This window comes from Zootoca vivipara, chromosome 13 (assembly GCF_965207765.1).
Source record: "Zootoca vivipara chromosome 13, rZooViv2.hap1.1, whole genome shotgun sequence".
NCBI lineage: Eukaryota > Metazoa > Chordata > Lepidosauria > Squamata > Lacertidae > Zootoca > Zootoca vivipara.
The window spans coordinates 50,500,112-50,518,469 of NC_142596.1; the positions used below are offsets into that span (position 1 = coordinate 50,500,112).

Consider the following 18,358-nt stretch of genomic DNA (forward strand, 5'->3'; position numbering starts at 1 on the left):
GGGCGTTGTTTTTCCAGAGCCTGACCCTGGAGAGGAGGAGGTCCCTTTCAATGTCAAAGTTAAGATCCATCTTTCCCAGTAATTGAAACTAGACGCCATTACATCAAGTGGAAGGAGAGCTGGGTCAGAAATTCGAATAGAGGGGCTTTCATTGCATTCTGTACTGGGTTCTATTGATAAGGATACAGCCTCCTGCCAATGTATTTGACAGCAAGGGACAACCATTACATTCTCCTCCTCAACACACACATATCTTGCGATTCTAAAGGTAAGAGTGAAGGCAAACGCTTCACACGCCTTTTGAAGCTGGAAATAATGTGGCTGCTTCCAGTGTGATCCCCATGTCATGCTTCTGAAAAACGGCTGATGGCTGCATACTTCCATACTGCAGTGTGCATATGTAGAGATTTTTTTTTAAGCACCAAAAATGTGGAAGACAAAACACAACCAAACAGATAAAATATATGAAATGCATACCAGCAAAAAATATAAACCGCAAGATATCTGAATTAATAGACCATATCAGAAAGCAGTTCAGAATATATTAAAATGTATTTATCTATGATATCTCTAAAAATCTCCCAGACAGTAAAATAGCAAACACTAAAGTGTGTGAAGTTAATATATTTGCTTGCTCAATTCAATTGTTTATTTTCTCTTTAATTCATCCTTAAGGCATTATACTTGGTTGAGTAGTATTTGATACTATCTCAGTTTAACAACTTTGAAATCTGTGCTTCATTCCTTTGTGGAATGCTAAATTCTTTTTTGACTTCATTAGCCCCATTTGGAAATAAGTGTGTATTTGATATACAAATTATTCTGATATTCTGCATGGCTTTCTAAAGACGGCCTTTAATGTAGATATTCCACATTACATCTTCCTGTCATGGTTTTCACCCTTTGTGTTTGATATATTTTGGAGAGGATGTATACCCAGAAAAGGATACAGCTTCCTTGCATGTGTACATCACTGAAAACACACCACGCTGAAACAGAAGCGTATGTAAAAGAAGTTTTCTGATAGAAAATGTGTAATTTCAACTGTCCCTTTGGTCCCTGGCCAGCAGTTGGTTTTGCTGGAGAACCACTTTTAAGAAGTGGAAGGTGGCAAAGGTATCAACTGCCACAAGCAACGTGAACTGCTGGTGTGCCCTAATGCAGGCATCCCCAAACTGCGGCCCTCCAGATGTTTTGGCCTACAACTCCCATGATCCCTAGCTAACAGGACCAGTGGTCAGGGATGATTGGAATTGTAGTCCAAAACATCTGGAGGGCCGAAGTTTGGGGATGCCTGCCCTAATGCCACAGGCACAGCTCTCTTTCTGCACATTGTGACTGTGTATAGGATACCGGCTGAAAATGCAACTCGATTGTCCTTTTCTCAATTCAAATTGAAGCCGGTTTGGAGGGAAATGCATCAAACTGCAGTACTCTATAAGGAATGAATGGATCATAGAATTGTAGAGTTGGAAGGGAACCCCAAGGGTCCTCTAGTCCAACCCCCTGCAATGCAGGAATCTCAACCAAAGCATCCATGGCAGATGGCCATAGATCTGGCCATCACATGCTCACTACTTCCCAAATGCTGTAGGAGCACACTTGATGCAGAGTTAATGGGAGTGTGTACACAGCCTTTGTGTCTTTGGGCAGGTGATTGGGTAGCAACCCACTTGGGGACAGATTTGGCCCATGACACTGCTCACCCTCACCTTTGCCGCCTGCATTCTCAGGAACATATAAAGTAAGGCACATAGGAAGACTATTGCCCATCTAGCCCAGTCCCGTCTTGTCTGGCAGACAGTGGCCCTCTAGAGCCTCAGGCAGAGAAGGACCCTCGCCAACCTTCACCTGCTGCATGAGCCTTCTAATGGGAGATGGCAAGCATTGAATCTGGGAGCTGTGACCACTGAGTGCTGATCCCTCCCTTAATAATGAAATAAAATTCACGAGAATCCTTTGAGGATAGTTACTTTGCAAAAGAGTTGCTTCCCTAGAGCCAATCAATAAAGTCCAAAAATAATCAAATTGAAGAGTATATCAGCAACAGAAGGGTCCTAGCAGAGAATAAAACCAAAGCTTTTGGAGCAAAGAAATTCATCGTCACCCCAGAGTCCTTCAAAAACAATATAAAAGGTGAGAGACTGATTCTCAACTCTGCTAAATACCAAGATCTGAATAAGCCTTTTGGCTGAACAAACAGCCTCGTTGTTCCACTTGAGCAAGTCAGGAAGTCTTCCATTAATATGATTTTCCCATTTCACCCAAATTGGCAAACTACGGTATGGTCTAGATATAGGTAGGTAGCTATGTTGGTCTGCCGTAGTCAAAACCATTTTTTTAAAAAAAAATATCCTTCCAGTAGCACCTTAGAGCATACCTGCCAAGTTCCTGTTTGAGAAATAAGGGATCGGACCGGAAGTAGCAGACCGGAAGTCGCACTGCAGCCATTTTGGAACTGGGCAGAGCAGCATCAAAAGTTGCTTCTGAGCATGCTCCGCCCAGTTCCAAAATGGCCGCCGCGGAACAGCTGGAAAAACGGGGGTTTCCCGGGGAATACGGGAGACTTGGCAGCTATGCCTTAGAGACCAACTAAGTTTGTTATTGGTATGAGCTTTCATGTGCATGCACACTTCTTCAGATACGTCTGAAGAAGTATCTGGTCAACAGCTTCAGAGCAGGCCAGTACATTAAGCCAACAGCACACCATGGTTTACTATTGTGGCTTATTCCAAAGCTGCTAACCACAACTTCCTGGTTTGGATGAATGGGAAACAAGTGAGTGAAAGATTCACTGCTGTGTTTGATCAGTCGCACAAAGGGGCTGTGCGCACAACCAAAACTGGTTAAGCAGAGATAACAACCGTTTGAACTTGCTCATTCTCGCTCTACGCACTGGCACATTTCCTAGCAGCCCACATATCATGGAGCAGCTCAAAGCAGCAAAAGGAAACAACATGGACTAATATAGCCAATGGGAGGAGACTTCTTGACATTCGTATGCGCAGGAGAATGAGCTCCTCCCTTTCGCTCCCTGTCACCTTCCACAGTCCAAAAGCATTAACTAGGAAAGAAGTTGACTTCCTGGGAGGACAAGGGTAGAGCTGACATGTTCCTTGATCCGGAGAAAAGGCAGCTCAGCTTTGGCTTCAGTTCATTCCAGACTTTGCTCATCTAAAGGGAGGAGAGAAGGGCACAATTTGACATTCAGGCAAGTCAGCGAGGTCCTTGAGGAGCTGCACCCAAGGCAGCGTTGTGGGGTGGGGGAAGCAAGCCTCAAGAGTAAGCCAAACTTTTACAGAAGCATTACACAGAAGACTGAACCCCTGACTTTTTCAAGCCTTGTACTGCTTCAAAGCAGCCCACTTGTTGCCATTGGTAAATTGCTCTTTTGGAAACAGCGATATGGAAAATGTTGTGGAGGGGATGGGAGTGGAGTATCTGGCTGACTGGCACAAACCCAGAACAAGGAACTCTCCACTCTGCAACATTGGGTTGCAGGTCCATTTATTCATTAATAAATACACACTGGCTTAGAGGGGATTCTGCCTTCACCAAGCCCAAAAAGAACTGGGAATTCTCATTTGGGGGGGGCACTTAAACAAAACCAAACTGGCAGAAGCTGAAAGGAACGATCACCCATCAAGTATCTATTTATATAGATACAGACAGATATACAGACAGGCTGCAAATATTTTTAAAAATCTGTGCTGTTTGTTGTTTTCCACTCTGGGCTCCTGTGAGAAACAACTGAATAAGTAATACAATCGTATCTTGGAAGTGAAATGGAATCTGTTCCGGAAGTCCGTTCGACTTCCAAAACATTTAGAAACCAAAGTGCGGCTTCTGATTGGCTGCAGAAAGCTCCTGCAGCCAATCGGAAGCTGCACCAGCCACATTGGATGTTGGGGTTCCAACAGGGCCGGTGCATCCATTCAGGCGACCTAGACAGCTGCCTAGGGCGCCAGAATGGAGGGGGCGCTGGCCAGCCTGCCCGCCCGCCACCCCCCAGTGCTGAGCGGCTTCAGGCCGCTCTCCAGAGGCACGCACATGCCTCCAGAGAGTGGCCTGAAGCCGCTCTACAGCTGACAGCCGCAGTGGAGGCGGCCCCAGGCTCACGCTCCCCGCGCGAAGCTTCGGAGGCGGCGAGCCTGGGGCCACCTCGCTGCGCCTGTCAGCTGTAGAGCGGCTTCAGGCCGCTATCCCGAAGCGCGGGTGCCTCCGGAGAGCGGCCTGAAGCCGCTCTACAGGCTACAGCTAACAGGCGCAGCGAGGTGGCCCCAGCCCCACGCTCTTGTGCGAAGCTCCGGAGGTGCGCGGGAGCCTGGGACCACCTCTCAGCTGTTTTATTTGTATTTTTTCTACTTTTTATTTTTTTCTACTTTTTTCTATTTCTATTTTTTATTTTTGTATGGGGGGACGCCAGAAGGTGATCTCACCTAGGGCGAAAAAAAGCCTAGCACCGGCCCTGGGTTCCAAAGAACATTCGCAAACCGGAACACTCACTTCCGGGTTTGCGGCGTTCGGGAGCCAAAACGTCCAAGTACGAAGGCGTTCAGGATCCAAGGTACGATTGTAACAGCAATTATTTTAAAAGGCGCTCACCTCCTTGTGACCCTGGATCTGTGAATTGACAAAAGCCCCCAAGATGTGAGATGTTAGAGGAAGGTAAATGTGGATCAGTTGGGTCTCTTGGTGCAGACAGTACAGAGAGAAGTAATTCCGCAGTTCCATAGTCAGAATAGTGTTCTCTTGCTGTAAAAGGAAGAGGAGAGATCAGTGAGATGCTACTGAAAGCAGACAGAGGGCAGGATGCAATAGACGTAACCCAACAGTTGTCTCTCATGCTAGAATGGGGTGATTTAAGCTCCCCTGTTTCTGGAGCTTGAGCACCCACAACAGCAAGAGCCCCAGAGGTTTGTAAGTAACCACGAATTTGAGGCAGCAAGTCATTATCGACAAGGGGAGGCTGTAAACAACCATGGGGTTTACCCAACCTGTCACATATACTCACATATACAGCAGGATACAGAAACTGAGTGCAGGGGGCAGCAAGGAAAAAGCAGATGGCTTTTTTTCTTGACCAGGTCAGGCCATACAAAGCCTATTATCTATTTCCTTGCTCCGCTGAAGCAGCTTCCTGTACTTCCCTGGCTCCCCAGATCTGGACGGTAGGAGCGCCTAATCCCCTATGAGACTCTCGATGGCTTTTAGGGACAAAGCTCCACGTCTCATCTTTTACAAAGTGCTTTCTCTTTCTCTGCCAACAGGAGCCTGCTTAGTCCCATCTTTCCTGGCTTTCCACCAAGCTACAACCTGGCCTTGTGAGCAGCTGCATGCTGCCGAATGTCAGATCCAGTTTACTTTTTGGTTTTACCTGTTTGGTTTTTGTTAACCTGGAAATGTTAGCAGGAGTTTTAGATGGTTTTACCATTTTCCTTTTTTAACGTGTCGCATGTATACCACTCTAGGTATCGTTAGGGTCAGAACACATGATCCACAACTAAATCAAAGAGGTAACTCTCAGAGTGTGTCTTTGTTTTCACCCAGCCCAGCAGTATTTCCCTATTTTCCAGAGACACTGAAGGTGACTAAACCCCAAAACCACTCTGAACCATTGGAAATCTTGACTAGTAGGAGTTTCACAAGGCACTCCCCACAGCCAGGTGGGCTAGACACTTGTCTGTCGTGGGATGTGTTTGTTGTTTTTCTAATAAAATGAAAGCTCAAGTGTAACGGATTAGCCTCAGGATGGAATATTTATTACACCCTGGATTAGAAAGAGTTAATCCACCTCCAACTTAACTGGCAGCGCATCTTTAGGAGGCAGGAAGGTGCCCGGTTTTAAAAGGAGGGAAGAACCTTTGGCAGTTGGAAGAGAGGGAGTGTGGTGACGAAGAGGGAAAAAGAAGGGTGTTGGGGCCAGGAGAGTGGTGGTTTAGGTTAGGATTAGGATAACTTGAAGTTAAAGTCGGACAGAGTTAATGTATAACTGTAACTAAGCTTGTAAACTTATGCATCGTTAAGAAAAGAAAAACCTATGTTCTCAATAAAATAAAATTCATCTTCTTTTTGTGCCAAAGAATATCGTCTTGGTTATTCCAGCAGCGTATTAAAACTCACAGAGGTGGAGACTCAGAAAAGGGCAAAACATCCCTAAGGAAAAGGGGATAGTTTGTGTCCTAGAGTCACACAGGAAGGGCAGTATGGTGAAAACCTAGAGTGCCACAAGTTTGCCAGGGTGATATGGCAGACTGATACAGTGGGGATCTGAGTTGAGGGGGTCCCTGTTCTGTAGGCAAGAGGTTGTTCATTCAAATAGCCCTGAGTGTTTGTGAGATCAGGCCATGAAAGCTGGAATTAGACTCTCTTTACTGAGAGGCCCAGAATTGAGGGTTTTATTTTAAGGCGTAAGGAATTGAGCGGGGATTGCTTTACCCCTGTACCCTTTCGTCTCATAATCTATCGGCAATGTTGGCGAGGGGGTTCGTCGCATCAAGATTCTCAGAATACAGCATATGTCCACCGACACCAATCCGGCATGTTCCTTGGTTTGGATAGAATGCACAAAGCCCTGAATGCTTAGAAAGTACATACAATGGGAGAAGAAGCAGGAGATTGTACCGTACCTCCACTATTCGGGATTCCAGCTGCTCCACCGACTCTGGCTCTTTGTTCTGCACTGTGGCACTCATCATCTGCCTCTTCATCGCGCTATATTTATGCAAGGCTCTCTGGTGCTTGTGCAGAACTCCCTTCTCGTGCCTCTCGCAAAGATCCTACATCGCAGAGAGAAAAGTCAGGTCACCCTATAAAAGAGGGTGCTTTCTATACAGCTCAAATCCACATAACAGTGATATAAAGAGGTGTGGGATATAGCTATTAATGATAAATTAACATGTGCCATTAAGGTAAGATGGGGAATACGCAGGAGAATGATTTTGAGGAGATATAGAAGGTGTTTTTATAATTTGTACTGTTAAAAAGGAAAGGGATCAAACCATCAGAAGAGGTGTTGGAATTTTGGGAGGTTGGATAGTTACAATGGAATGATCTCAGTGGGGTGAAAATTTTTGTTCTTATTTATTTATCATTACTATTACTTTGTCAAAATAAAAATAAAAAATGGGGGGGGGGAGAACCACAGAACATGTTGGGAAGATAGCATAGGAGAACTGATAAAAAACACAACTATTTAGAAATAAAAGTTACAGGTAGGTAGCCGTGTTGGTCTGAGTCGAAGCAAAATAAAAAAAATCCTTCAGTAGCACCTTAAAGACCAACTAAGTTTATAGCATTTGCCAACGGTGCCCTTCAGCTCTCTATATTGGACAAACAGGCCAAACCCTACACCAAAGGATAAATGGACATAAATCTGACATCAGGAACCATAAGACTGAAAAACCAGTAGGAGAACACTTCAATCTCCCAGGACATTCTATACAAGATCTCAAAGCAGCTGTTTTATTACAGAGAAATTTCAGGTACAGACTGGAAAGAGAAGTTGCTGAATTGGAAATCATTACCAAGCTTAAAACCATGGAAGCACCTGGGATGAATAGAGACATCGGATTCTTATCTCATTATGCATGATCAAGCTTTCTTTAGCACCTCAGCCCAGGACTAATTGCAGCCATCAGCAGCCATTAACAGCCATCTACAGGTTTACCACTCCCATCAGCCCATCACCCATTCCCACCCACCCCCACCACCCTCTGTATATATATAGGGTCTGACACTTCTGTTTCTAGTGTATCTGAAGAAGTGTGCATGCACACGAAAGCTCATACCAAAATATAAACTTAGTTGGTCTTTAAGGTGCTACTGAAGGATTTTTTTTATTTTGCTAGAAATAAAAGGTTCTGCAATGCTCATATAAGCAAGATTCAGAAGACCTCATCCATCCCAAACCCTTGTTTGGTTGGAACAATGGAGAGGGCTTTTTCTGTGAATGCACCCATCTTCCAGGGTGGCCTCCCTCCACTGCAGCATACAGAGCTCCCTGTTTCAAAAAGGCTTTAGGTCTGTAGAGATTGTGTTTTACCACCACTTGGCTTTTACTGTTTGACTCTCCAGTTTGCATTTTAAATGCACTGCAGGAAACTGTTCGCTGCCAGCAGTGTGTGTGTGTGTGTGTGTGTTTTGTATTTTATACTCTGTGTTTCGTGCCATATATCTAAAATGCTTAATAAAAAGATTTGCAAAAAAGGGCATCTTGGCCCATCTTGCTCCAAGAAATTATTATTATTTTTATGCTGCAGTCAATTTCAAAGAAGTTAAAAAGAATTACCATCTTTTTTTAAAGGTTTGTTAAATAGCAGGTAGCATTTGGAGACACAGGAGGTTGTCAAGGGCAAAAATAATGAGCACACTTGGGGGGGGGATAATGAACACAGCAGAGTTTCTTCTCTGCCAGCACAGTCTGAATGTTTACCTGCATCACTTCCAAATATCAGAATGAAACAGATCTCTTGAGCTGGGAAGCTTTTCATTCAGATCTCATATTTGCCACAGTTTAACTATGTGGGCCTTAAGCAACCCACCTTTCCTCAGCCTCTACCCCCCCCCATCTGTAAAAGGGGGACGTACTACATTCATACCCCACTTATCAGACATAATTGGCTCCCATAGTGAATTAAAACACCACAGGAAGTTAAAATACATCATACAAATGCAATATAAAATATTAGGGATACATGGATGTGGGTAGGATAAGGGGCTGGTTCACATGTTACACTAAACCACGGCTTTGCAATACAGTACATAGACAAGCCTCTGACCCAGTTACATGTCACGTCTGTTTACATTCCACCACAGATTGCTGGCCTGAGCAGAACTTCTGCTCTGTATTGTTTTTGTTTTTAGTCTCTCTCCAAGAAGACGGCAAGGAGAGATGCCATGTTTTCTTTGTCCTGATTTATGTATAATAAATGCATAGTTTCGTATGTGTCCACGCCTCAAGCTTTATCGGTTGCCACAGTTTACACTGCTGAGTAATGTGTGCTCAAGCCTGCTCTGCTTGAGTCACAGATGCACGTCAGAGCAGAGGTCAATGGATCTCCAGAGCGGCCAGGCTGAGAGGGGAGACGCTGCAGCTGGGGCCGAGCCAGCTGGCTTTTCCTCCCCATTTCTGACACAAAGAACCGCAGTTTAATGCTGCATGCAACCATAATTTATGGTTTGAAGTTGGCTTCTTTAGCAACTAAACCATAGTTTCTAGGGATTCCTGGTTTTGAACGTAACACTAAACTGAGATGATATGAAACTGAAAATAATCTTGGCCATATTTCCTACCCTGCTCCACCTCCCAGGGCCAGCGCACAGCCCTGAAAAAGGCCCAACTTGCCACCAGAACCTCCCAAATGTCTAGTTTGGCCTCCCAACTCATTCCTTGGATAGTTTTCCATTAAGCCTCGTGTAACGCCCTCAAGCAAGCACACACAGCTGTTTCTGAGCCATTTACTCACACACTGGCAGGGAGAAAGCAGGGCTTACTTTATAGGACTGGAGCAAGTCCAGGAAAAGGTTCAGCTTCTCCACCACATCATTCTCTTCCTGTTTACCCTAGAAAGCAGAAGGGCAAATGAGTGAAAGAAACAGGGTGGACTTGGGCTGCAGTCCATCCAAGCACAGAACACGGGGAAAGACATTTCCAAGTCTCTTGTCCCAACATCTCGTGTCTCAAAGACCTACAGTGGGAGTGCCCTGGACTAACAGGCTTAGATGCCAAGGCTGTCAATCTAAGCGAGGCCTGAGAAAGGGAAGTGATGAGCCAGGAGGCTCTGACTGGGAATCTGGAAACAGGGTTCGATGCCTTGCTCTTTAAGCCACCGGGGCTGCAAAGAGGATTACCTAGCAGATCACTGCAGAGCCACACCAATAACGACTGAAAGCTGTTGTGCAGTTAGCTCATCAGCCAGGCAGAATCGGATGGTTTGAGGAGCCATCAGGGGCACACCTGGCCTTGTATAATAACCACACCCTCAGACTGCAATCCCCACTCTAAGGCATTTGTCAGCCAAGCTGGCTGCTCTACAGGAGCTTCAGATGGCTGTCAAAACAAACAGATGTCTCTTCACTGCAGAAAGAGAGAGCAGCAAAGTGTCTCCAAGTTCAGAGAGAAAAAGGAGTGATTGAGAAAGAGAAAGCGTGTGTGCCAAGACCACTCTTCAATTAATCAGCACCTTCCCCCTTAAACATATTCATGCACATGCACCAAGCCACCACAGTGCTGCAAACTCAGCAAGGCGTGGAAAATTTCTGTCGTCTTCCTTCCAGTGATGGATAAGGCACAGGAGGGCACAGATCCTCCTCCTTTTCTCAAGGAGATGGAGAAGTGTCAGGAAAGCAATTCTGGGTGGGTGTGGAGCTCAAGTTATGACTCCCATCTTCCTTTCTCTTGGCCATTGGCCTTTTAGAACCTGCCTCCCTTGGGCTGTGCTACTTGCTTCTGACCCCTCCAAATGATAACCAGTATCCCTATGAACCAGAAACATGGCTGTTTGCAGGTCTGATCCTGCAGGGCCCTGAATTTTGATATTTTTTTGGGGGGGAGTGCTATGGGGAAAGAGAGGCACACCTACAAAGCCCGTTTTCTTCAAGGAAGAAAGCAGTAGAGCTCACCTGTTGAACAGCTTTGTCAGCCAGCAGTGCAAATTCGACAGAAAGGCCTTTCAGGGCCTGTTTGAGGTTTCCCCAAGCACTATTGTTCAAAGAAGCCCAGGAAGGGAGTGGGGTTGTGTCGGAGCCCAGAGCACTACAGGAAGAAAAGAAGCATGCAAGAGGGTCTAGGAAGAGACTTCCACAAAGCCCACAGGCTGCCCAAGGGTTCCTTGTCCCAAATTACAGCTCTGTTTTCTTCTTTAACTAGACCCTCATTATGCTTTGCAATTCAAGCCCCTTTCCCCACCCCCACCCCCAGTGCACACCCTGTGCTTCTTGCAGCTGACAGCCACGGAGGATACAGTGATCAGTGATCATTGTCAGAGTTGTCTGTGATCTGGATCAAAAATGAAAACCAAAATTTTGCAATAAAGTAAACAGGAACCTGCCACTTGCACACATTTTGCAAACTGAGCAAAATGTGTATATATTAATTTGTTCACACACTTCCAAGCCCATCATTGCAAAACCACCACCCCCAAGGTGCTAGAAACTTGCTTTAAACAAAATGAAAGCAGATTCCAAATTCTGCACCCACCATCAAATCCTGTGCTTGGACAGTGCTGTCACAGAATCACAATGTTTACACAGCCTTGGTGATTTTACCCAAAGGCGGAGCTAACTGCTCCGGCACCCGGAGCGGCGCACATGCTTTGCACCGGGGGGGGGGGGCACGAGCAGCATGTGTCCCAGGGGGTGCCGCGAGCGTCCCAGGAGGTTGCTGCCCACAGCGAGTGGCGAGCGTCCCAGGGGGGTGGGGCAGTGATGTCAACCCTGCTCAGGGATGACACCCGGGCAGACCACACCCACTGCACCCCCCTTCCTCTACCAGTGATTTTACCCACCTGCAAAATTAAGGCTTGTTCAGATCTAACTTAGGGCAAAACATAGCAGCAATCAGTTGGTACAGGGAGTGCCCCGTGTGGCCACACTCATTGCAATCTTCCCTGGTAGCTCTGTGTATATTAAACTCAAATTCAAGCTGTCTTAGCCTTTTTAGGGAGCATGCAATAATCAGGAAACACACCTTTCTTCAGATTATTCGTGTTCCATCAGAAAAGGTGGAGACTAGCTCCAAAGATCCCCATGGAAGAGGAAGGTGAGCTCATAGAGGCACACAGTTCTTGCAAAAAGGTATCGCGCCTCTGCCACTAAGGATCAAACCAGATGAGATAAAGGTCACCTGTTGTTGTATTCTTCAAATGCTGGCGAACAAAAGCAGTGGGACACTTGATGTGGATCAGGGCAGCAGCACAGAGGAAGGAAAGCAACACCTTCTCTCTCTGCAGCATTTCCCCAAGTTTCCATTACTCCAGTCCCACCCTCTAAAGAAGTTGCTATTAGCCCCATTTGGGGAAACATTCATGCACACAGGGAACACCTACAGAGTTTAAGGGGATGAACAGGTTTTGGGTGAGGATGATGGGGAGATATGATTTGTTTCAGAAAAACAGTGCAAAGCGGAAGAGTTTCTCTCCCACCCCACAGCACCACAGTCCCGAAACAGATCAGGGCCCCTCAACAGCTGCCATTTGTCATCCTGTAAAAAGTGACCAGACAGATCTCCATCATATCATCTAGTTTATCCTGCATCTGAGGCTGCAAAAGAGATAGTTCAGCCGAATCCAGTTCACCTTAGTTCCTTCCCAAACAAAAGGAGGTCTGAGGCATTGTCAATTGCTCGGGAGGCTATCTTCTCCGTTCGATCCCGCAGTTTGTAAAAGCTGTTGTAGATGTTTCGGATCAGCTCCCTGCTGGCAGCAAACTGGACCTGGATATCAGGTGGCAGGAAATCCTAGAGTAGAACACAAGTTAGTTCACAACAAGTCCTACAAAAGAGCTTCACAGAGAGAGTGAGAAAAGTTGCCTACAAGCTCAGACAGCATGTATGTCAATTAGGAATCTCTTTGCAACTCTACACGACCCACTTTTCCGATAAGCAAGAAATTCCAAGCACACGCTCACACACCCAGCTACCAGTGTCGCAAACGTAGGGAGGTGTGGAAAGTTACGATGGGGCTCTGCCGATACATGGATCACATAAGGATGAAAAAGCACCCACCTTTTTTCCAAGAAGGTGGAGTAATAGGTGGTGCAGGAATAAAAAAAAATGGGTGGATGTGTTGCCCAAGAGATGATTTCTTACAAAATCTTCCAGGGTTGCAATAGAGTTGGGGACTATAAAGCCAGACAACCAAACAAGGCAAAGGTGGGAGATCTGCACCTAGGTTTCCCATTTTCTTAAAAGCAAGCGGCAAGGGACCTAATTTGTATTAAGAATGCAGAACTGGGGGTGGCAAGGTTAATCCTCCCCACCCCGTGCCATTTTCCTGATGCAAATTGGACTCCTCAAGCTCCAGTAAGAACATAAGAATAGGCTTCTGGATCAGGCCAGTCATCCACCTAGTCTAGCATCCTGTTCTCACAGGGGCCAAACAGAAGCGGCTTTGTCATGTTGGCCACATGACCTGGAAGCTGTACGCCGGCTCCCTCGGCCAATAATGCGAGATGAGCGTGCAACCCCAGAGTCGGTCACGACTGGACCTGATGGTCAGGGGTCCCTTTACCTTTACCTTTAACTGGGAAAAAGTAGTCCAACTTGTAGTAATTGCTCTGATCCAGCAGATGGCGCCATTACAGGCACTCCCCGCCTTACAAAGACAACCAGTTAATTATCTCTAGCTGCCAGAAAGTGCGCTTTAGATTGCAAAACTGCAAGCAGAGTCTGTTGTTAATATATTCTTGTACACTTGTAAGTGTAGGTGCTATATAGTTAATGAATATTGTTGGACCACCATTTTCCTCCTCCCCTTTCACCTAATCAGAGCCAGGAGTCAGCTGCAAACAGTGGGTGTGAGCCTTACACACACCATTGAGCTCCTGAAATGCCAAAGTCAGTGGGATCGAAGAAGCCTAAATGAGCGTAATTGCAGCCAGCGCCTCTCTTCGCTGTTACAAAAGAAGCCTTTGGGAGCTTCCTGTTCAAATAAAACTGCTGCTGTTTTCCAAGCAGGTAGGAGACTTTCCAGCTGCATGAGAGAGACACAAATACCTTGGCCTGAGTTGCTAGCTTGCAAGTCATGAATTCGTCTCCCACACCCTGGACCAACTCCCTCAGCTTGTTCTGCACATCCTGGAAAAGCAATGGAAACAGATTTTGTTTTAGAGGGAGGGAGGGAGGGAGAGAGAGACAGTATTTGTGTCATCAGGTGACTTACCCTCAGTCCATGTCTTGTGACTGCACGACCTTACAGAACACTCCGGTGTGTTTTGCTTCTCTAGGCAAAGCAAACATGTGTCCCAACCGTTAATTGCCTCTTGGGGGGCTGGGCCAATCTGACACACCAAAAGCAAGGCTGCCAAGCAAGGCCAGCTCAAAGACTGTAATGGGAAGGAAACCTGCAGCGCTTTCTTCCTCCCTCCACCGTGAGAGACAGGCAGCAGTCCGACCTTGCAAAGCATTGGTACCCAGGTGGTGCTGTGGTTAAACCACTGAGCCTAGGGCTTGCCGATCGGAAGGTCGGCGGTTCGAATCCCTGTGACGGGGTGAGCTCCCGTTGCTTGGTCCCAGCTCCTGCCAACCTAGCAGTTCGAAAATGCAAGTAGATAAATAGGAACCGCTACAGCGGGAAGGTAAACGGCATTTCCATGTGCTGCTCTAGTTTGCCAGAAGCAGCTTTGTCATGCTGGCCACATGACCTGGAAGCTATACGCCAGCTCCCTCGGCCAAAAATGTGCGCAACCCCAGAGTCGGTCACGACTAGACCTAATGGTCAGGGGTCCCTTTACTTTTTTATGCTTGCAAAACACCCTCTTCCCAAATCAACTATTTCGCCAGATTCCTGCTGAACGCCACAGCACTGTATCTTAGAGCACTTCATTTCCAGTCTGGCTTCTTCAAGAGTGAACCATCTATGCTCTGGCACAACAATACATTTGAATATCCAAGAAGAGGAAAGGCCTTAATGTGGGACATTGCTGTCAAACACAACTATTTATAACTGCTAGTTTGTGCATGAAAGGGTTAAGATCAGAGAGGTCTCATGTTACACTTTGAAGGAGAATTATATGAAAATGACACATCATTGGTATTTAACTCCTAGTAAATTAGCTAAAATGTATAAATCAAAGTCTAAAACATGCTGGAAATGTAAAGAGAAAGAGGGTACTTTTCTGCAATTCGCTCTACGTGGGGCTACCTTTGAAGGTGACCTGGAAACTACAACTAATCCAGAATGTGGCAGCTAGACTGGTGACTGGGAGCAGCCGCCGAGACCACATAACACCAGTCCTAAGAGATCTACATTGGCTCCCAGTACGTTTCCGAGCACAGTTCAAAGTGTTGGTGCTGACCTTTAAAGCCCGAAATGGCCTCGGTCCAGTATACCTGAAGGAGCGTCTCCACCCCCATGGTTCTGCCCGGACACTGAGGTCCATTACCGAGGGCCTTCTGGCGGTTCCCTCATTGCGAGAAGCCAAGTTGCAGGGAACGAGGCAGAGGGCCCTCTCGGTGGTGGCGCCCACCCTGTGGAACGCCCTCCCATCAGATGTCAAAAAGAAAAACAGCTACCAGATTTTTAGAAGACATCTGAAGGTAGCCCTGTTTAGGGAGGCTTTTAATGTTGAATAGATTATTTTATTTCATTTTTCTGTTGTAAGCCGCCAGATGGACGGGGTATAAATAATATATTATTATTATTATTATTATTATTATTATTATTATTATTATTATTATCATCATCATCGCATGTGGTGGTCATGTAAGATGATAAAAGAATTCTGAGAAATGATATATAATGAAAGGGGTGGGGGGAAATTGTTGAAAATAACCAAAGAAACCAGAAGCCTTTTTTAAGGCACTACAGGACCAGAGATCCCAAAGAACCAAATGAAACTATTCATGTACGTGACCATGGCTGCACAGATTCTGTCAGCCAAGAAATCGAAAGACTGTACAACTCTGACCAAATGAGAGTGGCAGATAAAATGAACTATGCCGATATGGCAAAACTTACAGGAAGAATTAGAAATCAGGAAGAGGAGGTCTTTAATAAAGAATGGGGAAAGTTTATAATCTATTTGAAAAACTATTGTAAACAATTACACACATTGGTAGGATTGACAGAAAACTTGCGGCCAAATTTGAACTATGGAATTATAAAGAATTTATAAGAATAGAGTTATGAAAGAGATGCAGAGGGGGGAAATCATTATATTAAGATCCACAATGGAGGGGGGAGCCAAAGGGGATTATATGTTTATGTTTTTATTTCGCTTGTTTATATAAAATAGAAAATGCAAAATCATTTTTTAAATAAAAAAAGATCAGAGAGGTCTGTTCATAGACTCAACTAGGCCATGCCCCCTTATCTTCCTGAGGGAGGAAGTGACGCTGCTTCTCAGCCTTTTAATCTTACTCTCTCCGTGCCATGTAACTGACCAGGGTGGACATGACTGAACATGCTCAAACTTCAGACCGCATATTTGAAACTATATTTTGTATTTTGCACCCAAGAGTAAACTCCATATGTTCTCCTTGCTGCTGCTCAGAACAATGCATGAATCAGACCTTTGGATTTAGTAAGTAAAACTTTTAAAGTTACTTAACAGTATGTGGTCTGTTCATTGCTAGAGGGGTAGAGAGAAGGGGCAAGCATTTTAAGGCAGACTGAATGGGATACACAAAAGGGTTTTTAGAAATCATTCCAAACAACTATCAGAGGATACTAAGAACTGTCAACTTTAAAACTATGAGACCCATTGAAAGGTATTTTAATGAAGCTCAAAAGGGTTGTATCCAGTATTAGTCCCATTCAGTATCGACCCACTGAATTTAGTGGTCATGGTTATGTTAGGATCTGTAATTTTAATGGATCTACTCTAGGCAGGACTTAGTTGGATACAATCCAAAGTGATCAATGCAAGAGACACACCATCCAGAGTGCCTCTATTTCACATAAGCCATGGATTTTGCCGCAAAGTTGACCTTGTGGACAATCTTAGCTCCCCTTTAAAAGCATTTTTCCAGCCCTCAAGGTTGCCAAAACAGAAATCTGGAAATGTGCAACAGCATGTCCATTCTATTCTTCTGGAATCTTTGGAATGTCTTGGATAGAACCATTATTAAAAATAAAAAATGCATTCCTCATAGAACCCATAGGCAAGATTCCATCACAGTCCTCAGGGCCCCTCTGTCCTAATTTCCAGGACCCGGTGCTCTCCAGCTAAGGCTGATGTGAGTCGCAGTCTAAAATATCTGGAGAGCACCAGGCTGGCAAAGACTGCTCTATCCCCTGCACTCATCCCTTCCTTGCCACTTAACCATTTCTGCCATTTTCAAAGATAGATAAGACTGGCAATGTTTGCTTGTGCACACTTCCTGTGAATTTGGAAAAGGTAGTTTGGGCGAGTGGCGGAGACACACAGTCCAGATATATCCCATCAAACTCTGCCCATTGAGATGGACAGCTAGCGGAAGATTAGCAATGAACAGTTTTAATTGAAAAGGTATAGAAGCTAACATGCCAAACGCACATACCGGAAAAAATACCAGATCTGAATGACCATATATATGGTCCACATCCAGAAGCACCTTTGCTATAAGGAAGATTCTTCTATATTCCCCTTGGTTAGCATTATTATACCGTATTGGCCTGAATGTAAGCGTCACTCCCCCCCCCCCCAAAAAAAATTCTGACCATGAAAAGTTAAAGTGCGGCTTAAATTCGCGACCTTACAAAAACTGGCTTTTACGATATCGCTGCTGAAACAGAGCTATAGTAAAATGGAATGGGTGTGAGTGCATGCGGAATTCTAAGGGAACGGCTTGTATTCGGGTATTTTCTTTTTTTTCCTCCCTCGAATTTTAAAGGTGTGGCTTATATTCGGGTGCAGCTTATATTCGGGCCAGTACGGTACTTGGAATTAGACAAGGGTTAGTGAGAGGAGTTTCCTGGTCCACACAGATGTATCCAACATACACTGTAATGCACTACTCAGGAGTAAGAGCGTAAGAAGTGCCTGCTGGATCAGGCCAATATGGCCCACACAGTCTAGCATCCTGTTCTCACAGTGGCCAACCAGATGCTTGTTAGGACACCTGCAAGCAGGAACCAAGCACAAGAGCTGTCTCCCACTATTTGGTTTTCAACAAATGGTATTCAGAAGCATTACTGCCTCCTGACCATAGAGCCAGAGCATAGCCAACCTGGCTAATAGCCATCAGCAGCCCTCTCCTCCATGAATTTGTCTGGCCCTTTTAAAACCCGCCCAAGTTGGTGGCCACCACTGCCTCCTGCGGAAGAGAGTTCCATAGTTTAACCCTGAATCTTTCATTGTCCAGCTTCATTGTACTCACCGACCCACTGAAGGAGAGGAACAGCTTCAAAAGCACATCTTCTGAGAACGGAGGGTGCCGAGCCACCAGGTTAATGAAGCGCTTCAAGGCGCGCCGCCTCGTCTCGATAAATTCTCGGTCAGCTTTGAGAAGGAACACGGTGCAGGATAAAAAAAATAAACCTCCAACCCTGAGAAGCTCCTCTACCACCTCTGTTTAGACATAAAACCAATTTGCTTAAGGTCGCTGGGAACTGTAACTCTATGAGGGATAAACTACAGGGCCCAGAATACTTTGAGGGAGAAAATATTCTTCGAATGTGCTTCGAAGGTATAGTGTGTACACAGTTAGAGGCTCCAA

The 18,358-nt window shown here is 45.5% G+C and overlaps 1 protein-coding gene across 4 annotated transcripts in view; it reads right to left on the bottom strand.

Moving 5' to 3' along the window:
* Positions 1-626: 626 nt before the first annotated feature.
* The window catches only part of SNX8 (sorting nexin 8), a 38,632-nt gene continuing 20,900 nt past the window's right edge, over positions 627-18,358 (bottom strand). For 3 of the 4 annotated variants that reach the window (XM_035130973.3, XM_035130972.3, XM_088656938.1), the window contains exons 4-11: positions 18,020-18,141; positions 13,715-13,795; positions 12,297-12,457; positions 10,624-10,756; positions 9,496-9,564; positions 6,630-6,779; positions 4,606-4,755; positions 627-3,174 (exon numbers count right to left, since the gene is read on the bottom strand). In XM_035130973.3, the coding sequence (XP_034986864.3) occupies positions 3,061-3,174; positions 4,606-4,755; positions 6,630-6,779; positions 9,496-9,564; positions 10,624-10,756; positions 12,297-12,457; positions 13,715-13,795; positions 18,020-18,141 (980 nt within the window). In that variant the 3' untranslated portion in view covers positions 627-3,060. The remainder of the gene's footprint in view (positions 3,175-4,605; positions 4,756-6,629; positions 6,780-9,495; positions 9,565-10,623; positions 10,757-12,296; positions 12,458-13,714; positions 13,796-18,019; positions 18,142-18,358) is intronic. The other variant, XM_060282516.2, reaches the window with a different exon arrangement.